At 44.7% G+C, this 22,560-nt stretch overlaps 1 protein-coding gene across 1 annotated transcript in view; it reads right to left on the bottom strand.

Moving 5' to 3' along the window:
• Positions 1 to 4,355: 4,355 nt before the first annotated feature.
• Positions 4,356 to 22,560, bottom strand: part of LOC135908717 (protein VAC14 homolog) — an 88,754-nt gene continuing 70,549 nt past the window's right edge. The window contains exons 14-17 of the mRNA XM_065440578.1: positions 19,955 to 20,034; positions 16,106 to 16,277; positions 7,931 to 8,049; positions 4,356 to 6,353 (exon numbers count right to left, since the gene is read on the bottom strand). Of these exons, the coding sequence (XP_065296650.1) occupies positions 6,304 to 6,353; positions 7,931 to 8,049; positions 16,106 to 16,277; positions 19,955 to 20,034 (421 nt within the window). The 3' untranslated portion in view covers positions 4,356 to 6,303. The remainder of the gene's footprint in view (positions 6,354 to 7,930; positions 8,050 to 16,105; positions 16,278 to 19,954; positions 20,035 to 22,560) is intronic.

Below are 22,560 nucleotides of genomic sequence, written 5' to 3'. Positions count from 1 at the left end.
CGTCGACGACGAGCCCTTTCTCGAGCAACTTCCCGACGGAATTCATGAAACGCCACCAGTTCTTCGGCCGAACGCACGAACCGCCGCCCAATGCCGTTCCTTCAACGTAGCCTGCTCATCAGCAGAACGAACCAAACGCGGCCTCGCCGTCCGACTGCCGGGCCTGAACTGGCGGTAAGCGGCGGGAGCGAGACGAGTGAACACGTAAAACTCCTTAAACTTCGTAAAGTAGCGCCACGTTTTGAGGAATGCCGCCTCCTCCTCACGCGTTCAGGCCGAGGCCGACGCCGCTATTGGCCTAGTAGCATCACGTGGGCCCTCGCGCCGCGTTTCAGCGCCATTTTCGCTCGAGAAGCGTCTACGGAGTAGCGAGGAGCACATGTCGCCGCTGCTACGCTCCAGCGGTTAGGCCGCGCCACGGTCGAGGAGGGAGCGTGAAAGAGGAGAAACAAGGAGTGAAGGCGGAGGAGGAAACTGTCGCTACATTCTAATGGGTTTTAGATCAGTCTAAAGCCCCTTGATAATTTGAAAGTAGCGACGCTCTCCTTCTCGCGGCGCTTTCCTCCTCGATTCTCTTCACCCGCCGGCTGCGCACGGCACGCTTTTTCTCCTGGGCTCGCGCGGATTCTATGGAGGCGTGTTATTTTGGGCCATTTGCGCGCCCCAGTGGTGTCAGAAATTTTGAGCGATGCTCATAACAGCATGCTGAAGGCAACGTTTACGAAGAGGTTGGTTTTTTCTTAAAACCTTATGAATGGGACATCCTGATGTAAAAAGATCTTTGAGGCGAGTTCTATCATACTCCTGATATTTCGGCCACATGGTGAGATGTTTTACTTTGTGCGTCTGATTAAGTATTGCTTGTGGTACATCCCTTTGTGTGGGCTTTATTAAGCGTCAGATCTTTGTTTCAAGGTTGCGTTGTGAGCTACAGAAAATATCACGTGACCGAAGGCCGGATGCAAACCAAAGCATGTGCAGCCGTGTATGAGAGGATTACTGATTGGATTAAGGATTCGGTGTATTAAGGAGAATTAAATCTAACTAAAGTCGATGAAAGTGGATTAGGGTGAATGAAGGTGGATTAATATGCACTAGCGAGGAAAAAAATTTAATTATGAGGTTTTACGCGCCAAAACCACTTTCTGATTATGAGGCACGGCGTAGTGGAGGACTCCGGAAATTTCGACCACCTGGGGATCTTTAACGTGCACCTAAATCTAAGTACACGGGCGTTTTCGCATTTCGCCCCCATCGAAATGCGGCCGCCGTGGCCGGGATTCGATCCCGCGACCTCGTGCTCAGCAGCCCAACACCATAGCCACTGAGCAACCACGGCGAGTTCTAGGGAGGACTATGGTGGATTAAAGTGAAGACGGATTAGGGCGCATTAAGGGAGATTAGGGAAAATTAAGGTCTATGAAGGTGGATTAGGGTGCATGAAGGTTGATAATGGTGCACTAAGGAGGATTGTGGTGGGCTAGGGTGTATTAAAGTGAATGGAGGATTAAGGAGGATTAGGTGGATTTAAGTCGATGAAGATGCATTATAGTGAATGAAGGACGATTAAGGTTGATTAAGGAAAATTAGGGTGCATTGAGGATTACGGCGGATTAAGTTAGAAGGTAGATTATGAATTAAGATGGATTAAGGTGCATAAAGGGGATTAAGACCGAATAAGGTGCACGATGTATTAGTGTGGATTAAGGTTTATTACAGCAGACTTTACATTTTTAATCCTCCCTAATCCTTGTTCATGCACCTTAATCCTCCTTAATACACGCTAACCTGCCTTAATCCACCCTAATTCTTCTTAATGCTCCTTTATCAACCCTAATTAACTTTAATCCACCCTAATCTACATTAATGCTCCTTCATCCACCTTAATCATTTTTATACACCGTAATCCTCATTCACGCACATCAATCCAGTTTAATCCGGCTTAATACACCCTAATACTCTAATCCACTTCTATCAACTCTAATCCATCCCAATCGGTCTTAATCCTCTTTTATCAACCCTAATTAACCTTAATCTACCCTCCTAGACCTTAATCCTTGTTCCTAAACTCTAATCCATCATAATACATCTTAACTCTTTATCAAGCTTAACCCACCTTAATCCACCCTAATCTGTCTTAATACACTCCAATCCACCTTAATTCTATCACTGAGTCATTAATTAACTTGGCTAATCATTCTCCTATGCACGGGTGGACATGGTTTGCCAAAGGTTGCCTCTGGCCTTCCTTGGGTCACGTGATGTTTTCTGTTCACAACACGACCTTGAAACAGAGAACTATAGGCTTTCGCCTTAAAACTAAAAAAAAACGCAATGTGGACTAGCTAGTGCTCATCACCTGCAATGTCACGGGTACACTTGCCACTAATTTTATCAGGGCTGCACTCATTGTATCTGACTGACGCACAGATCGAAGTAAGCAAGAAATGATAGCTCCTCTACAGGCCGCTATTTCAATTTTCAGTGAAACAGGCAACGGATCCTAACAATCTTGAAAAGTGCGATCGAGAAGCTTTATGTTCGCCCATAACTGTTCACAGCGGAAAGCAGAATCTATAATGCTGTGTTTCCGACTGAATAACAGTTGGCGACGTGAGAGGTGATGGAGCCGCCGCAGGTTATTAAGCATGTACATATTGCCACAACAAAAACGCTGGTGAGTAGGCCGGAAGAATGAAAAAAAAAGGATGCATTACGGGATGGTTTGCTACGAGCAATAAGAAAGACGACTCGCCTCGCAAAAAACGTTGTTCTTTGTCAGAACAAAGTTCTTTGTCGGAACAAATCAATTCGAAGCGTAGTGAAGATACAGCAACATATTCATTCTCTAGGCCTAGGTATCAATACTTTTAGAAAAAAATTTTATTGGCTACCTCCAACTCTTACAAAAATGTCATAAACTTTGTCCTGTGTGTATGTTTAAATATATTGGGCATGTGCATGGTGTTTACAGTGTAAGCTTAAAATGTTCAAGTGACAAAATACGGATGAGGCAGTTGCCACTAGTGCTTCTAATGCCCGTGTCCCCCTATTGTAAGAATTTGCAGAAATAAAGCGAAGGTATGAATTAAAAGGCGTGTATGTTCCCGCCAACAATGATGCAGTAAGCTATTAGCCCCAGTAAAATTTCAAGTGAAAAGGTAGAGAAAAGTCAATAGAAACCTGAAATGATGTGGGTGACAAAGCTCTGGTAATGGCCCTTTAGGTGTGCGTGTTGGGGAGGGGGGGCTTCGGCATCGCCCGGTAGGGGCTCAGCCCCCAGAGCCCCCCCCGTAGTCGGTGCCTATACTTTGATCATTTCATCGTTGCCCCTACGTTGCGCACAATTCCGCCATGCTCACAGACGATCGTCAAACGAGTGAAATTAACAAAGTGGGCTGATACTGGAGACGGTGTATGTAGCATATAGCCGAAGCAATGAGTCTCAAAATTGCCACTACACATTTTAAATGAATGTGCCTTCACGAATAGGGTGTTTTGCTAGGTTGCTATAACACTAATCGTACTACCATTGACAGTCATAATGTGATGGTTTCTGCCGTAATTTGTAGCTCGCTTTTCAAGCATCACCAGTTTCTGTGCTTTGCCTTCTTTTATATACTGTGCATTCTTGTTTACAAGATTGTATTTTCAGTTTTCCATTGTATTTATTGCCCCACTGCTTCGTAATGTACTACTACGTATATCAAAAGAATTACAAATAAATAGTTTCCTTCTTTTAGGCACCTTCGCAAGGGCCTCTGAGCAATGCAGGCCTGCGCTTTTGAACCACATGAGTTCTTGGCAAATGGAAGTGCAAGCTTAGCATGTAAACCAAACATGCAATTCTACTTGTATTGGAAGCATGTAGCCTTCAGAGCAAAAGCTGAGACTGCACCCCTATAAAAAAAATAAGTGTGTTATGGCTGCGCCATGATAGTATCTTATACTGCAGCTGTACAACATGGAATTCTCTCAGTGCAGTCCATTGATCTAACACATGGATGTGGGCTGTACAACTGCATTTCCAGCTTTGCGCCTCGGCTGAGACATATTTTTTTTTACATCAGTGATCTCCATACTTTTGCTTACGACTGCACACTGTTTTCCGCATCCACCACTGTGAAAGCAGAGCAAAGTCAAGCAAACTGGTACGATATAAATAAAAAAATGTCCATGTCAACACGTAATTAATACATGCTAATAATGAATATCGGCTATAGCAAAGGTATTTGTCTAAAATGCAAATTTGTTATAATGAGCTATGATTGTATTTGGCACTCTTCCTTCACAATGACATGGTAGGCATAAAATTCCAGACAGCCAACTATGCAGGTGCTAATATGATACATTCATACAAACAAACAGGGCAACCTTTATTTATGCCACCATAAGTTATACACTGTGCACAAGTGTCTCAGTCCACCATAATGCCCAACTTTCCATAAGGCAGCCGATAAATCCACAACAGGTGGATGTCATTTAGAGGAAGCTTTAACTTTTTACTACCTGTTCAAATGCAAGCAAAATGCAGATATGTTCTCCCTAATAAAGTGCAAAACTGATCTGAATTCAATCTGTTGCATTTGAAGGAAAAGCTCAAATTCTAGTGACTGTTGAAAGCTGATCATTATTTAAGTGCAGATTACCACTTACTTCAACAAAATTTTAAACAGATAAACAGCAACTGATAAAATATAAACAGCAACTGATGACAGTGCTCAAGGCAGGTAAATTGTTCATATTGATATAAATTGTGCATTAAATTCTTACTTTCAAAGGATGAGTGTTAAACTCCTATAAAAAATAGTAGCAGTTTTCAAAAACTACAGATGCAGTTTTAGAAATCTGTTAATGTGGTGCAGTTATGAGATTCACACATGATACTGCGTTTTTTGTAAGTTTTGCAAAGCAACTTGGAGCATAAGATCTGCACTTGGCAGTCACTAGAATTTAACGCCTCCTTTGCAACGCAGCAAATTCAAATAATTTCGTAATTCACTGACAGAAATTATCTGCATCTCAAGGTGGACAGGAGCTTAAAGGCCAATTGAAAAAAAATTTCACTGCGGCTGAGTTGCTATGAGTATAGTGTGAGGCCTTTAAATAACACCTCAACAGACAATGTGGACACCCATGCTGTCTCAGCAATAACATGCAGTGTAGCTAAGGTTAGGTTCGTGTCAGCCAATTTTCAGTTCATATTGCCCATTGTGCACCGCTAATCCTTTTTGTGAAGCATACAAGCGGTCGGCGTGGCACGAAGCGCATTCAGATACGGGCAATGAACGGAGACCTGATTTTTTATTCTGTTTGGCTGACAAAACTTCCAGTGTTCGCTGCACTGCACACAGCTGGTTAGATGGAGGACACAACACGGGTACTTGTACATGGACTCCAAGGTCTCCCGTGTACCTCGTCGGCCACCCAATGTCCGCAGTGATGCCTAGGCATTGCGTTAGTTCTCAACACTCTAGCTGCTGCGTCATTTCCACCAGGTGGCAATACCGGCATTCTTAAAGACTTTGGTATCAGGGACATCTACTTTGGCAAGCTTTTTGCGACGCATCCACTTGCACCTTAAACATTAAATTTTGCAAGAAGGCTGCTTACATGTACGCTATCTCAAACTAGGCTTTGTATGCAGTCAACAATCTCTATGTAGTTGGCCTTTGTGCTTCCTTGAGCAATGATAAAAAACACCACATGTGGGCATCATGCAAAATGAAGGCTCATATTTATACATTTATGCATATGCCTTGGTGTGTCCTTCGCCTTTTGGTCAAGGACACACCAGGAAGTTTACATTGTTCCAGACTTCGCTCTATCACAATCATCAATTTTATGAATCAGTTTTTCTCGCAGAGACTCAATGCATAAAAATATATCTGTGTTCCAGCCTCTGAGGAAAGCCATCACGGGCCCTTCTGCATTTGGAACGGTCACCACAAACTCATCATCACACTGAACACTTGGCTCTTATAGTCGGGTCTGTGTGTCCATTACTACAACTTGATCCGCGTGCGAAGGTGACAATCCGAAGATGGTAAAATGACTAAAAGGAACAGAAGCACCAACTAGAAAATGTACCGATGCTACGCAACGCTCAGCAATATGCTGTTTTTTTTCTGGCACCACTTTTACAAGTGGCTTCGAGGAATGTGTGGTCACAGTTCCCACGACAGCACGAAGAATGCAATTGTTGAGTTCGCTCTCCAGTGTGACACGTGAGCAGCGTGTGACCCTCAGCAATGCAGAGCTCGGCGCATGGATGAAAATTGCGACACCTAAGTTGAAGTCCTGTCACGCCTGATGCCCAGAGTTCACTACACCACTCAGCCGTAGCACTTGGTCTGCGTATGTAAAAAAACACAGGAAAGCGGTAAATCAACTACACCTAGCCGAATCAATAAATATGCAGTGGCAGTAATTACATCAAGAGCTCAAGTCTACCAACACGACAAAAAAAATCATGCAAATTCAACGCACTGTGGGAATCCGTACAGTGAAGCTTTGATGAGTTGGCAAGACAAAACAATCCGTCAAGATAAAAACACCCAGAAAATTTCAGCGACAAATACACCTTTTAACTTGACCGTAACAGTCATGAGCCATGGTGGCATACCCCAGTTAGGAGCAAGGGTAAGTTTCATTTAGGGATACTATTCTCATGATTTCAACGACAGACACGTCAATGTAAATAGCTGAAAGCATTCCTGGCACTATGTAAAAATAGCTTGACACAGCACCGCTGTCAGTCCAATACACCGACACATCTGGTGCCGAGTCACACGAAAACTTGTCAAAGTGATCGTATTTCCAACAGCGACAGTATGATGGCTAGAGAATGACAGCTTTTACTCAATGAGACAGGTGACGGCATGTTAAATCGCGGAGTAAAAGGTAAAGAATGTTTTGCTTTATTACTAATGTGCTCTAGTACTCCAAGGAACACAAGGATACAGACGCAGATTAACGCAATGTGATCAGTGGTCATCAAGCAAGGAATGTCTCTGGAGCCAAGGTTTTGACAAGGGGACTTCTCTTTGCTCTGACGAAAGGAGGTCCCCTTGTAGAAATATTAGCTTCAGCAACATTCTTTGTTCGACCACTGTTGACTTCTGTGGTGCTGTATTCCACTAAAGTAGTTTGTCAAATGTGTTGGTGTGCAAGTAGCACATATTTCTAAACCAATGAAAAAGAACAATGCTAATTCAACATATGATGCTACTGCACTTGCATGGACAAATTTAGCCCAACCTCGGAAGCACTTAAAGCCTCCTTACAGCTGTGCATTCTTGCATAAAACTGTCATATAAAAGGAGCTACATGAAGGTATGTTACCATGAGAATTACCAAAAATTTTTAAGTTCTTACTTGGGCATCAAAAAATGAGAGTGCACAAGGTTACACATGACAAAGCAGCAGTCTGAAAACTGTCCTTGTGCAATGACTCACTTTTCTAATGTAATGTCTAAGGGCTTTTTTTTTTGAGGAATTAAACATGCTATAATCAGTTTTATAAATAGCACACAGAAGCAACTTAGCGTACCCAAGGCCCCACATCTTGCTTGAGTTCTTTTGCAAACTTTCTAGCGTTCTTTCGAATGCCCATTGGTTTGCACACTCTAACTTTGGGGGCGCAAAACCTAAAACATCCTGTTGTTTCGATAAGCTGACCTTGTAATGAACCCAGATGAACTTGGCTCTCAGTACTGAATGCAATGAACTCAGTACATTGTTTTGAATTGAATGCAAAGTGATTTGTAATGCTGTCAATCTTTTTTAAAACAAATGTACTTGTGCAAATGCAGTATTCTCTGACTGCTGTGATGGCAGCGTCAACAAGTGGGATTTCAAGCAGCTGTCTTCTAGCTGGTGCTGTTTCCATGGCCAAAACACATCAGCAAGCGAATGAAAAGACACTTACTAAGCCTGGCAGCTGGCTTGGCTTTCTTGTGCGACTCCTGCACCTTCTGGAAGTGCTCCAGAAGCTCCTGGAAGTCTATCTCGGACTTGCACCGCTCTGCACTGCTGTTCTCCACAGTCCTGAGTGCGGAAAATGCAGTGGGCAAAAGTGACGATCGTTGATAATGAGAAGACGATGAACTGATGATGAGAAGACGATGAAATAATGATGACTGCAAATAACAGAGTTTCACCATGTCTGCATATGCATCGCACTTCATGAAATACCGCATTAAAGGAGACACAGATGGCAGTAACCAAGCTGGCACGGCATCTTGTGACCTTTTGCTGAACTAGAGCATATTAGAAACATAACTGCAACGTGTGGGCGTTCTTGATGAAAACAAATGGTAAAAAGACTGCATGCTAATGATTATGTCCCTGTCAATGCTTTACATTAGAAGCTAAGTAAGATATGGTTGGTCCCTGCAAATACAGCTGTGTCTTTTCTGGTGAAACACTATAGCACAAGACGATGCCACCAATGTGGCTGCTTACACCTGTGTCTCCAGTAACCTTGGTACAGTCAAACATCAATGGAACTAACATGGACATTAAGATTTATTAAATATAGTGAAATTTAAAATTTTTCTCAGTGATACAGTCAAACCTTCAATAAAACTTCGTGCTGGGCTAGTTGGTGATGCATTCTTTAAAACTGATGGTAGCTCTAAAAAGGAACGGACACACGAAAAGACGACACGACGACGAAGAAACGCTACTGACAACTGCTTTATTTTTCGCAAAAATTCTATATTTAAAAGAATCCCAACACATGCACACAACCGAACTACACCAGCCTTCTTTATCGCCATATCAAAAACAATGTCATGCACACGAAGCGAGATGATAAAACTCCCGAGCAGCAAGAAGTGAACACATGACCAATTGAAGAAAAGCCATACCGTTATGGTTTTTCAAATTTCCCCAGAAGTGTGCGCTCAGCTGAGTACAAATTTATTGAAGCATCGCTGATGCACAGACCTGCCTTTTGTAGTAGTGTAGTAGTGTAGCAGCGTTTCTTCGTCGTCGTGTCGTCTTTTCTTCGTGTGTCCGTTCCTTTTTAGCGCTACCATCAGTTTTAAAGAGTCAAACCTTGTTACAAGGAAGTCACACTTGACACTAAGATATTTTTGTTATGCAAGAGAACTTCATTCACATGTTTTTAGAAAAAAGAAAAAGCAAGCAAAATGCACTAACCAGAAAAACTTACCATCCAGAGCCACTAAAAAAATTGACATTCAGCTGTAGTTCGCATCCATGCAATGCAGCGCAAGACACGAACGTGTGTCAAGCTGGTTGGGCCCAAGTGGCCAGAAACGCACGTTGTTTTCGTGGTTTTGGCAAGTTTACGTTTCCGCTCTCGGAATTCAACTTGGATCAGCAGCTTCTACGAGCAGGACATTCTTTCTGGCAGGAAGATTTGATATTCCCGCTCTGCGCAAATCGTGGCGGCACTATACACGGAGGGGGCATCCCCCTCCGTGTATAGCCGGTGGGGCCTGAGCGACCTGAGACGAGGCGTGTTGTTTTCCTGTTGTGTGCTATTTCCTATTGCATGGTGTTCTGAAACAGTGACGGGAAACCAAAATGAAATCCAGCCGATGGTCAGTGCTGGAATACAATGCCTCTGAAACTGTCGGGGTGAAACGTGATGCTTACTGCGCAACCTGCAGTGGGTAACGGTGGTACGTTTGGGTTACCCCCTTTTGAAAAAGTGTGCAATACGCTTCCAATGGCACTACATCCCACGGTCTGAGGAACAGATAGGAGAAGACGCTTCTCCCAATAGCAGCGATAGCTGTGAATGCTGCGTGCAATGACTCCGGAATGGGAAACTGAGTGTGCGCTAGCATTTTCATGTGAGACGGACAGGCGAGTTTGCCTCATGCCTTTTCTTGTTTGCAAGGGGTCTAGCAGCCGGAAAACGTATCATACGATCGCAGTTTGGTGATGTACTGAACTTTGGTGCCAGAAGGTCATGTTTTCTGGGAACGTATCAACTGGTAAAAAAAATAAGCGCAGCTGTATCGGGTCATTACTTGTTTTCTTGATCGCGAGCGTTGCACCTGGGAAATTGCACGTAACAGGATCATATCAATAAGGTTCTATAGTATATGATATTTGTTATAAGCAAACATTTGTTACATGCCGATATCGGCGATGAACTCTTTAATTTACAGTCGTCACCCAATAATTCGAACTTGATGAGGACCTCCTAGAAGTACAAATGACCAGGAATCGGAAATATCCCATTCACCAGAACATGAGTGACCTTATTTCACAAGTCGCTAAAAAAGGCGCTGTATTGTTGCATGATGACTTTCGGAGATACAGTACCCCTGATACTTTCACTTTCACGTGACTAGCACCAGAAGCACTGGCATCTACGAAAAACAGCATTCTCGGCACAGCGACCAGAACACTGTCAACCATTGACACATTTGGTGCTAGAGATGCATATCACATGGAAGTGAAAGTATTATCATAGAGAGTCATAGCCTGAAAATCCATTTCAGTAGCCATTTCATGCTTACATCTACTCTCAATTACGGGAGAGGCAGTTTTTTTCATTATTGTTTACGTGGTTTTTATTTTACGAGGCTCATGCATTTGTAGCCCCACGAGAAGTCAGAAAGGTGGTAACATGTCTGATGGTGTACTGGAGTTCCTAGTGCTCATAGAGCAGCTACTTCCCAGAGTGATGAGCAGACCGAGGCTGGAGAGAACACAAATGTCCCTTCAGATCCAGTGGAAATACCTGTGGGCCACGTTTCCTACGTCACTAAAAAAAGTGATGCCTGCCTAGACTATTACATAACTGACTTTATGGAAAGGAAGCGGATTCCGTGCATCAATTGCAAACGATACAAGGCAGCTTGTCTCATCACCAAAGACAATGTGCCCACAAATCTGCCGGCGGATGCCTCTTTGCAGTGGGACTTTGGTGGACTCCATCATGGTTCACGCACTCTGTACGAATTTATGCAGATGCCTGAGAACAAGCTAACCCATATTTTTTTTTTAGCACAGCTAGCTTCCACGCCAAGCCCGTTGAAGACATGTGGCGAAAGATTGGGCAGGGAACACAGGTCGGCTGCTGTGAGCATGCTGTTAGACTAACGCGATCTGCTGTATGCTTTTACTGTCCAATGTCGGTTCATTTCTTTTTGAAGGGAGTCAACCAAAAGAGGGACGAAAAGAAAGGCAAGCAGATTAAGCCCTGTGTTCTGTAGATTGCTTTTTGCAGCAAAGTTCGAACAATCTTGTTTCCTGCATGAATCATGGATTTTCTTTCATTATTTCATCTTTTCTTTGTGCAGAGAAATCGTACACACAATTTTTAGACCAGCAGCCAATGGCTTGTAATGGGTGTAAATACATGTTTCTGCAAAGGCGCAGGCCAGTGTTTAACAATGGCAATAAGTATGAAAAACTGGTTTGAATTAGTTGCAGTGAGTCCTAATTATAATGGGAAAAACAGCAAGACATTCAAATTCAATGTCATTCAGTACACTGAAATTCAAATTAATGCTAAACTGCTAATTCCAAATAAACCGTCTGGGATAAAACTTTTTCCAGAGGAAAGAGTTTGGTTAACGAATTTCTCTATAGCTGTAACTACAATGCATAAAGCTAATTACATCTTTTCATTTTCCCTTTTGATCAGTTATTTATTTTTCAACAAAACATGCTTCCGCAAAAAAAGAAAAGAGAAAAGGAACAGGCGGTGCATTCGACTCTTGGCTAAGTGTGTTACCTTGGAATCATGTCGGAATGTAAAGAAAATTTCGTGTTCCAACATTTCTGCACTTGAAAGAAGGATCTGAACAACCGGATCCAACATGATCTCAATGAATGTGGAGCTCTCCGACGTACTTTCTCTTCTAAATCAGGCACTCCTTTGCAGTGTCAAACCGCGTCATCAAATCCAGTTTCTCGTTGGTGCGCACGACGCCTCACTCTGATTCCCTCGTGATGCGCATGCTTTCATGGACATCAGTGAAGAACAAGCTGCATGATTAGAGTCTACTATATGTTTGTGCACAAAAAAAAAAGAAACGCTTAGTGCTCAATACTGAGGCACACAGCACAAAGTAGAGCGAGCGAGATTCCTCAGGCGCGAGCAGTGCTACGCAGTACACCGTATGCTCCATTCTGATGGCAATCTTGCGGACAGCTTAACTTGTGGCACTAGTGCACTTTGGGGACTGGTTTCCGTGGCTGCTTTTTACACTTCCCAATTCCAGCAGCTTGGTAGCGAATGTAGAAGCAGGTGGGCCTAGCGTTGCCACAGTTGCAGCTACGGCTGCCAGTGGATCTGCGTACGAGAGCACCTGTTCGAGATGGCGAGATACGTAATCAAAATGGTGGTGGTGGTGGCTTCGATAACGCTGTTTTGGATTTGTGGCCATGGCAAAAAGCCTGGAAAATCAGACTGCAAAGGGTTCTTGCATCTGAAATTTCAGACGTTCCTATACAGTGACTCTATCGGTCGTGTGGTGGTGCCGCGAAGGCTTAAAAATTATTGGGCATGTTCGAAAAATTGGCCGTCTTGAAGATCTGTCTTGAAGGTCTGACTATTTTTATTACCTGACCTTCTTTTACGATTTAACAAAGTAATTGTGTGACAAGATTTTGATTTTTAACGAAGTTTTCGGCTATTTCAAGCATGTACTTGGAGCTTAAACGGCTGGAAAATTTTGCGAAAAACTATAAAACGTCGGCCGAGGACAAAGTTATTAGCACGCATCATTCCGCCTGAAAAGTTCGAGAGGCAAAAACGCCGGCAAAGTGGAAGGGCGCGCGCCGGGACGCAGTATGCAGCAAACAGCACTGCACCATTTATCGCGCCACTTGTGGAGGCCACGGGGCACCTCAAGGAAACACGACAGCTGACGGTTCCTTTGGTGCATTGGGGGTGGGGAAGGGGCGAGGCATGTGATCAAGCACATGCTAGAGAGGAGAGGGGCAGGGATTTGCACCTATCCGCCCTCTGCCCCTAGCGTGCATGTCTCCTCTCTGCCACCGTTGCTGTAGCTGCGCTTGGCTGTTCATATGCAGGCCACACCCTGTACCTTGGAGGTAATCTTCGGTAAGCGCAAATGCAGAGCTGAGGTTTAGTAAAGCAACGAAGGGGGCTAGTTGGTGAACGTTCATGGTTATATTGCGCTTAGTTTTACACTGAAGATAAGGACGTACGTCCACGTCCTGTCCTTCACTTAATATCATCAGTGTAAAACTAAGCACAATATAACCATGAGAGCTGAGATGATTGGTGCCTTCATGCGCATTCTGTTCCTGCGCATTGAGTGTTGGTGGTCGTCTAATCTCAAGTTTCTAAGGCACAGTGCGAAGAGTTCACTAGTGTTGTGACAGCGAAAGCTCGAGGTCATCGCGCAATCTTTGCAGGAGCATGTGTAACAACGATAAAACTACGAACCTTGCTTCGTGTAGTTGTTTATTTGCTATCGCCATTAATGCTCCGCCTTTCTGGCAAAATTTTGATATATTTTGTTTTCTTGATACGAACATCTGTATCTTTTGGCACTTTTGTTTTTAATTTGAAAGTGCCATCTGATGATGGCTGTGGGCGCTAGGTGCGGTCAGCCATGGCATCCAAGATTTGCGGAGCCACGTGATGCAACACGCTAATCTCGGACACTGTAATCCAAGCCGATGCATTGCTCTAGGTGCAATTGGCATCTAGAGGCACCTGGTGAGCTGGCGCTCATAAGCATGCTATGGCCAACCTTCTCGGGATTTGTTTGTAAGTGATTACTGACAAGGTAATATCCACCAGGGAAGTTCTGGGAATTTGTGTAATGATTTTAGAGCACTGCTCTTAGGTGCCCGTCCCTGTGGCGAGTTGTCCCTCATAACCAAACGAACGAGTACAGCAAAGCATGAAAGCGATCGCGGAGCGCAACAGGAGATGAAAGAGGGCGACACCGAAGAGAATGCGATGAGAAAGGCGAAGGGGGAGGGTGCAGGGGAACAATGAGGCGGAAAGTGAAGGAGGAGGGCATGGTGAAAGTGTGAGAAAAAATGTGTAGTGTCAGTCAAGACGGGCTTTGCGGCACAATGGCTATGAGATGGCACCAGAGTAACGCACATGGTTTGTATAGAAACAAAGTGCTGCATGAGCACAGGTCTGTCTGCAGTGGCTGCTGTGAATCGTGACCACACATCACCCATGTGTGGTCATCACCCATGTGTGATCTCCCAATTAGTAAGGCAGTTGCGCCAAACTTTGCTCCGTTTGCGACGTGCTGCACGAGACATACAGCAATTTTTTTCCTAACGTGTGCAGCCATGAAGTTTGCAAAACGAGAGTTTTTCAGCGCATCGTTGTGCCAATCGTTGTGCCAAACACTGTGCATATTCTAGTTCGAGTGTCAGTGTTCGTGCACTGTCATGTCCATGCCATTGACAAATGGCTAGGAATAAATTCAATGACCCTACAATGCGTATAGACCATTTGTCTAAACTCAGATTATGTGAATCAAGCATGACTGGCTCAAGATAATGTCTGGGGAAACACCAGCTTGTGATGACCTGCCATGTTGACAGCCTGACTCGCCACTGGTGGCGCTCTGATTTTTCATGTTTTCGGCAAGTTTTCAGTCGATTTGCACCGTCAAAAGTGCAACGAAGCTAGTGGCGGTGTTTTATTGCGATGCAGGCCGATTATGGCAAGCGGTAAGCAAATTCCTAGATCAGCTTCCCCAACGTAGTCTTCCCGATTTGTTAAAGTAGCTCCTCACGTCGAACATGGCACTTGTAATCGGAGGGACACTTCTTTTGTGCTTTTTGGCACATTTCAGTGCCAGAAGTACTTTTGAGAGCGGTAAAACTTTGCTCATCGAGTGCATCCCATGGAATGATACGGCACAAGGCTGCCCGCGGTTTTTTGGCCACTTTTCAGCATCCAAGAGACCGTGGTTTTCTTGCATCACAAAGCGTCAGTAAACCTTTATTTTCGTGTGGATTCTACATGGGCGACACTAGCGAAGCGACTACGACCAAGATGAACGGTTCAGGCGCGCTGCACCATGGAATTTGATAGCTACCGTTCACTCCTCAGTAAAGAGCTGGGAGCACTCTGCGATCGCTTGGCACCCGTTACTAGGTGGTCATCGGTCTTGGTACTTTTGTGGGCTGTTCTGTGCTTGCATGAGACTAATTAATCAGCAGCATTAATTTGACACTGCATGCGCAAAAGGGCGGCCGCCGCTCGGCGGCGGCGATGCCTCCGCTCCCCGTTTCACTCTAAGTGGGTCAGGCTCTTCGTGCGCTTCGAGTAATGCGGCTTAAAATGCATGCGCTTGGGTCAGGATCAAAAGAAGTTTCAAATAAAGCGATATTTAGGGCAAAGCGATTTCGTTATAATGAGGGATTAGTGTAACAGGCATCCTTGAATGCTGCCATGATGAGGAGCTCCGCCAGTACTGCAGCAGGCATCACACCTTGCTAATGCATGACACGAGACCGGGAAAAAAAAATGTAGATGCTTACCATTTGTTCCACTCAGACCACTGCAGGCACCACAGTGTGGTATGCACCACACAGATACACAGCAGCAACACTAATGCCCGTGAACACAGTGCTGAAGCCAGCAATGGAAGGGAAAACACTGCTCTGGCTTCGCTGCAGAGCCAGCTGAGCACTGTGTGACAGTGCTTCCACATCGCTTGTCATTTTTGCAGTCAAACCACACCTCCTTTCCCACAGACCTGCCTGGTTGGGTTTGCAATGATGTCAATGTCTCTTCCCAACCTTTGATATCAAGCTTCAAAGTCTCCTCTTCTTGCACTCCTTTGCTTATCAATTCGAGATGGTGAAATTATGAAATTATACATGAGAGGTAGCCTTAGAAATGCTATCACATGTTATATTAGCTACCTGTATTTGCTCTCTAATCCACAGCACTGTCTTCCTATGCCTTTGATTTTTAGTTTGACAGCTTGTTGCCAACTCCTCAACTTCTCAAGCTTCTTCGTTAGCCTCCCAGTTTCTGCCCAACGTGTTAGTACCGGTAGCATACATACTATATGTAAGCACCAGTAGGTAGTAATGTACGCAATGGACAAGCTTGGGCAAATGAAAACGACGAAGGTATCTAACAAGCACTCACTTGCGAGTGGTGGTTCCGGTGTCCATCTGCTGCAGGGATGGGTGTGGCAGGCAGGCGAGGCGGGTGCGGAGCGTGTGGAATGCCTCGCTCTGGGGCAGCAGCATGAGCAGGCCGTACAGGGACTTGACCAGGTACGACTGCTGCGGGCTGTCCAGCAGCTGCAGGCGCAGGTCTGCACGCATGACCAGAGGTGGCCCGGTCAGCCAAGTCGAATAAATGAAACCCCAAGACTTGACCATTTCTGGGCGAATAACCCCTACAGGAATCATTATAATGTCTTGCAGAAAAAACAATAAAACTGGTATTTTCAGAGCTGTGAGTGTCAGCAATGCCACTTGCATTATTTCCCGACTTTGTGCCGCAGGTAAACATTGCTTTCTATAAAATTTCATGAATGTCCATGTTTAACCTGACTTCTTTCTAGTCTTATCACATTGAGGGTTAGGCCTCTGTGCTCTATTTTGAGAGCCTACTGCCTAATGTTTATAGCTTGCCTAGGGTAATGCAAAAGTGGTCCTGAAGTAATCTGTTGCCATGTGTCACTACATTATAATTGCAAATTAAGAAATTAAGAAAGAGAAAAATGAAGAAGGACCAAATGCTGTTTACAACACTGGGCTCTTCGCATTTAATGAGAAAAATTTTAGATTTTTTTTATTTATTGCCAAGAACTCCAGTCGGAGTTTTCTTTATTTATCCTAAACTTTTATAATTAAGATGCACGAAACATACACACTTCACACCGTTACAAAAATTCAGACCAGGAAGGGCTAACCCTCCAGCCATCCTAAGCCCGAACCATACTCGTGCTGCCAATGTGTACCAATATCATATAGGTCAAATCTTACTCATATAAGTAGAAAAGCGTTTTTGCATTCTGCTGCCATTGTAATGTCGTTGCACAGCCGGGGATTGAGCCTGTGACTTCATGATCAGCCGCAGAACACCAGAGCCAGTGAGTGACCATGAAAGTATAATCATTACGGGTGTGCGAATAGCAAATAGCATATTTTCAGTCGAATATGAAATTGAATCAAGAAGCTGAATATCAGATTGAATATTGAATATCAGAAAATTTTTCTCAAAGTGCAATGTTTACAAATTTCGGGCAAGAAGATACGGTGCATTGCTTAACAAGAATGTAGCAATCTATCAGTAACCTTGGTACATATTATTAGTCAAGATATACAGTACGGTCTACTCTTACTAAGCAGACACCAATTAGTATTTCAGCACTGACTACAGCTCAGTTGTAGTATATTAGTGTCTAGAAAATATTTTTGTATCAATAGAAATTCTGTTGAACCAAATTGAGTGCTTTTTTTCCTCTGAAACTAACGAACTCGTGACATTCTGTTGTACTGAATACCAATGAGGTTCTTAGTGTAACAGTGAACCTGTGTTTTGCGGCAGCCTTTAAATTATTACATAAAAATAATTTCTTTCTATTTTTTCTGCAAAATACAGGTCTGAACAAAATTTACTGCTACTGGGTCATTGTAAGGCCAATCTGCACGACAGACAAAAGGTCTGCGCATCATGTGACTCGATCACCACTCCGCGTGTAGCTGGCGCTGTCCGCTCTGTTTCATTGTCAGGTTCAGCGTGATTTGCCACCTGTTAAAGAATCAGAAATTTGCAGAGTCATGGCTAAATCGCACGACACTTCCTACACTCCCTCAGCTTCCCTTCCTGCTCATCCGCTGTCTCTTGCTTTCATTTGCGAGGCGGCTTGTCAACTTTCCGGGTGTCACAAAGCTGCTGCTAATAGATGTGCATCAAATCGGCGCAAAAATTCAGCTTTAGTTGCCAACACCCAATGAAACAGCGCCGATTAGGCCTAGAGGCCTAGCAGTGTGGCAGTGACAAAAAATTCACCGACAGTTACGTTGCTCCCTAACACGAATTTCGAGTGCAGCTGTTTGAGTGTTAGGAATTCGCAATACATTGTGGCAAAGAATTTGATTCTGAATGGTAGGCTCCTCTTGGCAGCGGCACTGAGCCTCTGCTCGGGCAGCTCGTTTAGCAGCAGTGGCCAATGAAACATTTCCACCAGTTGCATCGCTCACTGTTCAAAAGAAAGTGTAAACATGTGGTTCGTGTGGAGCGTCTTCTCTAGCGGCAGCAATGCAGGCAAAGTAGCGCATGCGCAGTGGGTCCAAAGCACACGCCAGCGTTTTGTTTCCCTATATGGTATTGGTCGGTGTGCTTGCCGCATGCCTGGTCGCTGCCACTGAGCACGACTCGTGTGGCACTCCGGTTTCCTCCTCACCCTTTTGCCCTACGGTCCTCTCCCACTTTCCTCCTCCCGCTCTCTATGCTATTGCTGTCTTTCATCCCCCGCTGTGCTCCACGTTTGCTCTTTCATCCTTCTCTGTGCTTGTTCGCTAGGTTACATCGACGATCAATGTAGGAATGGGCGTCTAAGAGCTGCGCTATAACATTTGCCCCTGGCCGATGTGGTAACGGGACAAAAGCCATCGCTGAATGCATGACATAAGCAAATATTTCGGCACAAGCTAAACGAGGACGAAGAACACAAACAGGACGGGCGCCACTGCTAGGCTTAAATCGTGAATCTGTACCAACTAGCTCAAACCAAGCTGAACGCTTGCCACTAATATGTGCGTACGGGTGGTTCAACAGTGATCGTTCTAGAGATAACGCATGCAGGTTAGATTGCTGGCTGTTGGAGCGACCTGAAGTTCATCGAAGCATATCCAACACGATTTGCTGCCCATCGGCAGCTAATCAGCCCAATTTGTGCCCATGCTTTCAGACCTCCCGAATTATGAGCTGCTTGTGTTGTCGTTCCCTCTGTCCGCATCTCGTCATCATTTCGATCGGTCCTGTTGATCCGGCCTGACCTTATACCGACAGAGGTGGCCCCTACCGACATGGTGTCGCTCTGTGAAGTGCAGCATTTGGACGCTGCGTGTGTGCGATTGGGCCAACGTTGGGAAGTGCTCCAAGTGACAAAGTCCAATACTGCGTCAGCCAAGACAATCCGTTTGTGGCGTGCTCAGCTCTCATTTTGTACTGAAAATGGAGTGAAACGCTCGCTTCAAGCACAAGTGGCTCCATGGCATATGCAGAATTGCGTGGTTCTCTACAACGAATATACTGAATATTTGAAAATTTGAAGAGTAGATATCCGATTTGCGAATCAAATAATTCGAATGTTCTTGATTCGATTCAGTGATATTCGATATATGTATACCCCTAATAATTATATTATGTTTACTATACTAGTACTAACTGAATGTAGTGAAAGGCAGGATGCCACTTTTATACTCTCATCAAACTCGGTAGTCACAGACAGGCACCCATGATCTGGGACAAGCTAAGCCAAGCTTCCATACTTGTATTTGCACATTTCCCATGTGCCTCCAGAAAGTCAAAGGTACATTTCTTTATGTGGTCTAGGGGCAACTTAGCTGTCTCGTGTTACACATTTTTTCACTCTGAATAATAGGGCACCCTCAAAGCCAAAGTGCCTTGGCGGGCAGCCATATGCATTCACTATGCTGCAAAACATGATGCAGAGGAAAAACAGTCACATGTGTTACCACAAAGCCAAACACAAAACTTCTGCGATGGGGAGGACGTCAACAGTTCCTTGTCCCTAGCTGGAAATCAAAATCGCACAAATCATGCCTCTTTGAAACATTTCCACAGAGCTTCACTTAACGTAAACTCCAAGTGCATTCAATCTGCCATCACTTCATTTTTCTGGTGAATTCGCTTTCTTTACCCATTTAACTGAGGCTTCTGGGCTATCCCATTTTAGTCTAAGTACTAATCAGGTGTAGTGCAATCTACACATCAAAACAAGAGAGGGTCACTCACAGGTGAAGATCGGTGACTCAATGAGCTGTACCAGCTTGTCGATTTCGGTGAGGAACTCGACCGTCACCTCCATGTCGCTGCTGCGATGCAAGCTGCAGCTAAGGAGGGATAGCGTGCACTAACATTGCACAGTGACCTGCATGGTTATTTCAACTTCAAAAAGTTTTACACTTATTGCCTTTTCGTTGCAGCATCAAATTTTGCAAGACAGGATCATAGCCTTGGTCTGCATTGTTGAATAAAGTGCATGGCAAATTCGCTTGCCCGGCTTGTCTGGCAAAATGTAAAACGCCACCACCATGCGCGCCATCATCTTGTCATCAGATAAGTGAGTTTCTGCAAAGATATGGACAACCTGTGCTGCTCGTTCTAAAGTAAGTTTGAAAGTACTAGTGAGACAATGACTATACATTCTGTTTCATACCATACACAGCAGGTAATGCACGAAGGCTACTGAGACTTCTCTCATTGCTCATATTCAAGACGAAAAAGTTGTGCGTCACTACTCAAGAAAAGCTTTCGATACGCATCACCTAATTTAATGTACAGTCGAACTCTCCTGTATCGAACTCGAAGGTTATTGCAAAATAGTTCGACATATTCATAATTCTAAATATAATAATTATGTGTGGCTCTACTAACTTTCCCCAGTGGAGCTGGGGAAAGTTAGGGCTTCAGAAAAATCCATGCCGTCTTCCTCTGTGGGGGGGGTTACGGTTGGGACGGTTAACGCCTTAGCTTCTGATGCATGCTAGCTCCGATGCCGTATAACTGGTAGCTTCTTGAAATCTGCCGAAGCGAGTGCGCAGGCTTTTATCGGACAGCAATGACGTCACACCCCCTGTGTCCCCGCCGCACCGCTGCTTCTCCCCTGCTAAGCTCCACCCACCCTCGCCGCATCACTATGGTGCTTGCTGCTATTTTTAAACTCTGCTTTCACTCTCGCTCAGCTCTCTCCCCCCCAGCTCGGGCAATTTTTTTTTTATGCGCGCAATGCTATTTTATACTCTGCGAACGTCAAGAGAAATCCAGTGCTGTTTAACAGCTCCACTGTAAAATATATACCTTCAGATGGTCTCAGTCAATTTCTTGAGATCGCGAAATATGAGAATTTACAGATTTGCTTCTTCGACACTATGTCATATGCACACAAGATTATTTATTTTTTGCACGCGAATGGCGCGAGTTGAACTTACTGTGGCATGGTCTACCACTTGCAACACTAACCCTAAAAGCCTGCATTGCCCAAATTAGTGACCGTAGTGCAGCTCACACATATTAAAGTGCTTTTTGCACATTTTCATTCAAGGTAAGGAAGGAATGGATGCAGTGCAGAATAAAACCATCCTGTACGGATATGCTGTGCTGCCACCAGTGCAATTGCACTGTGAATCATGTATGAAGATGCCAGGCCCTGTGTATGCCGTTTAAATGGCTGATCGACACTTGTCGGCAACGAGTAATCCATTTAGACTGTTGCGTCGAGTTTCTGTATTGGAACAGTCCTTCTGTTGGAATCAGCCATCCTCCCTTCTCGTTCACACTAAGTCCGCCCGTCTCTTCTTATGTGCCACTTGGCACTCCAGCACCTCGCGGTCCTTTAGTTCTCCGCCCTTCCGCTCTGGCTGCTGCGTCAATCAGTTACTGCCAACACTAAACAGACACTGCTAAAGTCTAAAGCAGCTTCCAGCTTGCAGGATGTTCTAGTCCATTTCCATGTAACCTTAGCGAGAACGAATAAAATTCTTTCAGCACAGCCCAAATTGCACAGCGTGCATGAGTCTTACACACCACTGCTGCAATGGTCTTTCCGCAAAGTGTGAATGTGGCATGCGGTGGTTCTGTTAAATCCAAACTGTAATGCAAAAAAAAAAAAAAAACACCACCCATGTACCCTGTACAGATACTAAACCAGCGAAGGTGAAATGTGTGGCCCCAATGTTTATGTTGACGTTGACGTCACTGCTCTGCCTCATGGCCAAACCTCTGGATTCTCGGCGGTGTAACATTGCCACTTTAGCTAGGCCATTACCAACTACTTCGACCACATGAATCTTGGCCCAACATTTCCAATTGTGCTCCACATCGCGGGCCCAATCTTCTGCTGAGGGGTTGGCATGACGCCAGCGAGATCTCTCCCACTCCCTACTCTCAGCGCTGTTGCTCACAGGCCAGCTGCTCCTCAGAAAAACAAACGATGCGTGGCCAGAGACTGCTGCGCACATGCTCTAGTGCGAGAGAGAAATGACATCACTATCAGCATAGCCAATGCAGCGCCACACCTTCCGCTGGAGGGTTTCTGTGGTCGGACCGCAGGCATTTTGCCTAGGCATAATGAACATTTCTTTGGCGTTCCCGTGGGTGCTGCCACGTTTGATCATGTGGTGACAAGTCCGTTGCTTGCTTCAATTGCCTCCATTGCTTCCGTATCTACAATGAATGTGTATGATGCCGGTGTGGCATAGCAAACCTCCGTTTTGGGAGATACTGTAGATGACTGGGTGGACGACACCAAGCTTTGGCCACAGCTTCAGAGAACATGCAAAGGCGCCTTCTGAGCTCATTAAGCTATGTCCGAACGGTGTGTGCAGCATATATGGTGTTTG

Source organism: Dermacentor albipictus, chromosome 7, assembly GCF_038994185.2.
Source record: "Dermacentor albipictus isolate Rhodes 1998 colony chromosome 7, USDA_Dalb.pri_finalv2, whole genome shotgun sequence".
Lineage (NCBI taxonomy): Eukaryota > Metazoa > Arthropoda > Arachnida > Ixodida > Ixodidae > Dermacentor > Dermacentor albipictus.
The sequence above is the reverse complement of the archived record's forward strand: the minus strand, read 5'-3'. Positions and strand labels throughout refer to the sequence as shown.